This window comes from Prosopis cineraria, unplaced genomic scaffold (genome assembly GCF_029017545.1).
Source record: "Prosopis cineraria cultivar Desert tree isolate PC_DT_omini unplaced genomic scaffold, ASM2901754v1 PC10, whole genome shotgun sequence".
NCBI lineage: Eukaryota > Viridiplantae > Streptophyta > Magnoliopsida > Fabales > Fabaceae > Prosopis > Prosopis cineraria.
Window position 1 is genome coordinate 30526744 of NW_026555341.1, and position 6261 is coordinate 30533004.

General features: G+C 35.0%; 1 protein-coding gene across 7 annotated transcripts; it reads left to right on the forward strand.

Moving 5' to 3' along the window:
* The first annotated feature begins 462 nt into the window (after window positions 1-462).
* On the forward strand, window positions 463-6255 carry LOC129321208 (TMV resistance protein N-like). Of its 7 annotated transcripts, none has more exons than XM_054966896.1 (9): window positions 463-854; window positions 1610-1745; window positions 2714-2785; window positions 3142-3284; window positions 3395-3536; window positions 3735-3806; window positions 4015-5070; window positions 5582-5860; window positions 5990-6255. In XM_054966896.1, the coding sequence occupies exons 5-7, from the start codon at window positions 3499-3501 to the stop codon at window positions 4895-4897; spliced, it is 993 nt and encodes a 330-aa protein (XP_054822871.1). In that variant the 5' UTR covers window positions 463-854; window positions 1610-1745; window positions 2714-2785; window positions 3142-3284; window positions 3395-3498; the 3' UTR covers window positions 4898-5070; window positions 5582-5860; window positions 5990-6255. The 7 variants fall into 7 exon arrangements, with proteins under 7 accessions (XP_054822871.1, XP_054822872.1, XP_054822873.1 ...); XM_054966897.1 differs by having other exon boundaries at window positions 3142-3187; XM_054966898.1 differs by having other exon boundaries at window positions 2714-3187.
* Window positions 6256-6261: the final 6 nt, after the last annotated feature.

Sequence of the window (6261 nt, forward strand, 5' to 3'; positions counted from 1 at the left end):
TCGGGCGGCCCGAATACCTGAATTAATTTTTAAAATTATTTTTAATTATTTTTTTACTTTGAAATTAATTATTTTATTTTATAAAAAATATAAAATATATTTTTTTAATACTTAAATGATCTCTAGGACTCAAATATATGGTATTTTAGTATAAAATGATCTAAAACTTAAAGAATTAATTAATATTTATTATATTATATATATTTTTTAAAAATATAATTTTTTTATTCGGGTATTCGGGCCCGAATAGGCCAGAACATAAAAAAAAACTTTTTTTTCTAAGCTCGGCCCTAAAATTTTTCGGACCATTTGGGCTTGGCCTGAATTGCCGGCTTTATTCCTAGGTAATTCTTATTCCGTCGGATTAAGCACCATGGAAATGAACCCGTTTCCAGAAAATGAATTTTTAGATGACCAAATTGTCCCTGTGATTTTATGCAAAATTCTATTTTGCCTATAGCCCTAATCCAACCCTTTCTCACGCGATCGAATCTGGGTGCTCGTCTCCTCCACACTATCTTGCTCGCGCGGCTGTGGCGACAACTGCATCAGTGCCACCGGCTCCTCTGACAGTTCCGTGGGAGCAACAGCAGTGGCGAAGGTCTCCGGCGACAACCAGCATCCTCGCATGGCGTTGGACGCTGCGCCGGCGGCGGCGTTGGAAAGATGTGGGAGGGGGTTTCATTCCTTTCAAGTTCTCTTGGTCTATCTCTTTTCAAACCGTTCTCACTCCCTCGTGGCTTCTCGTTTCTTTTACTCTTCCTTTCAAACTGTTCGGAGCTATCCGTGAGTAACTCAGCTAAGATGTTGGTTTCCCAGGACCTGCTGACATATTCGAGTTTGACAGCCTCAAGGTGGGTTTTTAAATTTCTTGATATTTTAGATTTGTTGTATTTAATTTGTTAGCCTGTGATTTGCTTTAGATTTTTTCCCCCTTGGTTTCTGGAAAATTTCCTCCGATGAGGAAGAAATATGGGAGGAGGAAGAGGAGGACCATGTTGAGTGAGTGTTTAATGGATGGGATATTTTGGTATCTTACTACTATAATTAATTATACTGATGAAATAAAAATTATATTATCATTATCATTTCACCCTATGCCAAACAAACATACTTTTTTAAACCCATCCTCATTTTCATTCACATTCCTATTCCATAAAAAAATCATTCCATCCTACCAAAAAGGGCGTTGAAGTCAGAGTCAATGCGTTGACCCCATGTGGCAGCCCACGGGAAGGAGGGAACAACAGTCACTTGACGGCTGTGCCTAACTTTGTGACTTTTGTGCTGCTGGCTCCCACTTTTTTTACATATTATTGATGTATCGCGGTGAATATCTTCTGGCCATCGCCAATGGATTCCCATAGCAGACTTTCTTCATCTTCTTCATCATCAAAAAGGGTCTGGAAATATGATGTGGCTATAAGTTACAATGATATGGAAACTCACTCGTTTTATACAATTCTTTGCAATGCTTTAGAAAAAGAAGGTTTCAGAATTGGCAGGAGCTTGCCTAAACCATTAGAAAAAATTGTAGAATCCCAGATTTATATAGCTGTCTTCTCACATAGATATGCTTTCTCACCAAGTTGCTTGGACACCCTGGCAGTAATGTTTGAGTGCATGAAGGTGCCAGGCCACAAATTTCTGCCAATTTTCTTCAACATCCATCTGTCTAAAGTGAAGACATGGCTAGCTACATTTCAGACACTACTGGAACGCCCAGATTTGGTCGTACAAAACTTGTAAGTAATAATTAATGTTCTGTTAGTTTATATGTTGGTATGGATCTGGTTGTTCACATCTCATCATCTTTATGATCTCCTAATGCATGTTCAACAAATTGATTAAATCCTTCACAGTATATGTTTGGGAAGTTTTAATTATCTAAACTATTTTTGATACAGTAATGTAACTTTTAATTATCTAAAGTAAACTTTCATTTAGATAACTCAAACAAGAAGTGTATAGAATTTGAATTGTAACACACGATTTATGACTTATTAATAATATGAACAGTCATAAGTTTTATATTTTATATATATTGATGATACTCGTCGTTATGCTTGATAGAACATAGAAGTTTTATATTTTACATTGATAATACTCGTTGTTATACTTGATAGAACATAGAAGTTTTTATATCCCAATGTTTTTTTATTAAGGAACTATAGTTTTTCTTCATATAATTCTGGACAAAATTTACCCAACTGCATCTGTCAGGCCTTGAACAAGAAAATAAAATAGAATTTGAGACTGAAATTTCTGTATTCATTTCTTGTGTAAAAGTTCAGTACATTTGCCAGCTCTATATACACGTGATTGAGCAGAGCTGGTAGCGAAGCTGGAGGCTGAATCAGATCCTTTAACAGAATCATAAATATACCCTCTTTCAATTATCATTTCAGTCGTCTTCATCAATTGACAAGAGTGCAAACTTCCTTACAGTTCTCTTGTGTTTATTCGGAACAACATGCTTGTAACTAAAGGAGATCTACCTCTGTATCTTGCTTGCAAAAATTATAGACTTGCTACGACTTAGTGATGCTTACCTTATAGAAAGTACCTTTTGAGCCCAAGTACATTGAATTGAAATAAATATACTGAGCCTCTGCTATATCTTTTATTATGAGTTAATTGTAGTTGCTTGCATTTTGCGTAAAGCGTAATGGCATTTTTTTATTTTTTGTTCTTTTTCTCTTCTTTTCTCTAGGGAAGATCAAAGACGAGTTATTGGCAAAATAGTTGTGGAGGCAAAGAGAAGTTTGGTTGAAGAAAAAGAGATGTAAGTTACATTCTGTCAAGATCTTTATAGTTTGTTGGGTATGGAATATTATTGTTCTGATAAACTTCTGTCTTTGTTCATGCTTAAATCGATCAAAAAGCTCTTATTTATGTTTTCAAGACGAGTTATAGAACAAAGGAAACAGGCAACTTATAAATTAACAATGCAAGACTGTTTGGCAATGCTAGGTGTAAGACTTCCTTATGTCATTTTGGTTTTGTTTTAAGGAGCAAGAGTTTTCCTCTTGTTTTGCATTTGAAACTATCCAACCATCTTCTGTGAGTGCTAATCCTTATATCACACAAAGTTTTAGGAAGCAAGTCGGGTTCAATGTTACTACTAAACTATGGTTTCAGATTTGCAATGGATGTCCAAAGAAGTGTACGGTCATCAAACAAGGGGGTATGGCCATGGAGCTGTGATGTGTTTGTATTGAACTTCATAACAGAGGACAATTGCTCATTTGTTGAAGACTTTCGTAATGCTCTATATAGAAATGGTGTAGTTATGGCTTTACGAGATTCTATTGCTTAAGCTCCCATGGACAAATACAAGCTTTATGTTTTTATCATCTCAAGAAACTATGAGGCCCAAACACACTACTTGCAGGAACTGAACTCAGAGGAATGTGTATTTCTGCCAATTTTTTTGGAAGTGGATCCCTTCCAAATACGGAGTAGCAGTTTTATTGAACTGGAACAAAAGTTGGAGCTATGTTCACTTCCAATAAACGATTGGTGGTTAAAGATAAGTAAGACCTTCTTATCTAATTTTTCTGTTCATGTTTTTAAATTTCATCCTTTCAAAGCATTTTTAAGGGATAAATGAAGAAGAGAAAAGAAATAAACTATGATTTAATTATCACTTGATCTGTGTCCTCTTTCCTTCAATTGACATCTGTTCACTTCGTTAGTATAGCGCTAATTTTCTTTTCTTTCATCTTATTCAGGAGAGATCAGCCTCGGGTTATTGGTAATATTGTTGATAAATCTCTTGACATTTTGTGGAAAAAGCGTGGCCTGTAAGTAACATTATTTTAGTTCTGTATGGTTCTTTCTCTGGATATAATTGGCCGTATCAAACTGATCAAGTCCTTTTTTATGTGTGTGCGCGTGGATAGAGAAAATTTGAACTATTATGTATCAAAATTACGAGTAAATTGAAATCTTTCCTTCACTCATACCTATATGAAACGATAACTGCTGAATTATTTTTGTTCTCTTTCTCAGGATATCATTGCTAAACCATCTCGAACCACTTGCAAAGGAAATAGATAAATCAGGAGAAATAGCTACAGTCGGGATAGGATATCGCCATGTACAAAAACTAATTGAGCTTCTGGACATTGGTTCAAAGGTTGATGTGCGAGCTGTAGGGATTAGTGGGATGGGGGGAGTAGGGAAGACAGCTCTTGCTGGAGATGTGTTTAACAAAATCTCCCACCTTTTTGATTCTGCCTATTTCATCTCCAGTCCAAATACCAGTCAATTTGACTGCCCTAATCAATACATGTTAAAAGAGGCATTTCTGCGGATAGCATTCCCAGAACAATTTGAACCTGAATATTCTGAAAGCCTAAGACTCTATAGAATGCTTGTTGTTTTTGATGATGTAGGTTACTGCAAACATTTTTGTAAAGGATGGATTAGAGGGTTGTTTGGAGGAGGAAGTAGAATTATCATAACAGGCAGAGATGAGGGACTCCTTAGAGAGCTTGGAGTTGATGAAATTCACAAGGTGGAACTATTGAATCAAAATGAAGCTCTTCGGCTTTTCTGCAAAATTGTTTTCAGAAGTGATGAACCAATGAGAGGTTATGAGGAGCTGACCGTTGATGCACTTAGATATGTCGATGGCCTTCCATTAGCTATTAAATCAGTCGGTTCATCGTTGGTTGGTCTAAGTGTCTCAAAGTGGAAAAGTGTGTTGACCAAACTGCAACGGTTCCTGACTTTTCAGTACTCCTGGAACTTAAGAAAAGTTTTGATGGACTCACTTATGAGCAGAAGAATGCTTTCTTGGATATTGCATGTTGTTTTGCAGGACAAAAGATTGATTACATCAAGGGAATTTTACGCACTCGATATTTTGATTATATTGTTGAGACAATAGTCAGAAGTCTTACGGATAAGTCATTGATAATCATATCAAATCAAAGAATAAAAATACATTCTCTCCTACAACAATTGGCAAAAGTAATTGTTCAACGTGAATCTTCTCAGCCTGGAAGGCGGAGTAGGATATGGAATTATGAAGATTTTCGTCATGTCATGGAGACAAACACTGTAAGTTGTTTGTACTTTAATAGTCTTAAAAGTAAATTATCAGTTTAGCCCTTTAGTTATGCATCATGTTAGTTTAGTTCATGAAATATCCCCCAACTTAGATAAAATGTATTGCAAAACACGATCCTTATTCATGTATCCTTATTGTAATAGAGTTTTAATTAAATATGAAACACATCTTTAAATATTAGGAGTTGATAGGGATGGTTAAAAACCATCTAGGTGGTTGCTATATAACACAAAGTAATGGCATTTTGGACAGCATGGACATAATTAAGATATACTCTGTTCACCTTAACTGTATTAACAAATTGCCCAATTGATAAATTTAACAAAGCCTTTATATTGATTTGATGGTAATTCTTTTTCAAAGATTACATAGATGAAACGTTTATATTTGAAACATATAAATTTTAGGAATTAGAATATTAGCTTATTGTTGTGTTTATATATAGATAGTTATTAGTAATTTTGGCTTTTCAATTTTCTTATATAATACATTTATATTCAGGGAACTAATCGTGTTGAAGTTATAGTACTCTCAAATGAAGAACCTCCACAAGGGACGACATTGAACATTGAAGGTTTATCAAAAATGAGGAGACTTAGAATCCTTGTATTTCACAATGTGAAATTTTCAGGAAGTCTCTATGATCTTTCCAGCGAATTGAGATATATTCTTGGCAGAAATATCCATTTAATTATTTGCCATCAAATTTTATTCCAAAAGATCTTGTGGAATTGATCATGCCAAATAGCAACATGACACAAACTATGGAGAGACCAAGAGGTATTGATAATTTTTTTTTCCCTTATAACGATCAAAACTCAATTGATTATGATCAACAAAGATTTGCTTAATTTCTTTTAATTTGTTGAGTGAATCAGATTTTTAATGATTGTCTGATCTGTTATCCAGTTCAGAATTCCATTGCTAACAAGCTTGAACCTCTGTGGCTCTAAAGATCTGAAGAAGATATCTGATTTTAGATTGCTTCCATGTCTTGAGAAGTTAGACTTGGAAGGATTGTACTTCATTACGGCAGCTTCATCCTTCTATTGCGTCTCTTCAAAAGCTCGAGCTTTTGAATTTGAGAAACTGCACAGATCTAGATAGTATTCCAAATGAATTATTTGGCAAAAGCTCTCTTGAATTTTTAAATCTGGCTGGCTGCTCTAAATTTGCCCAAT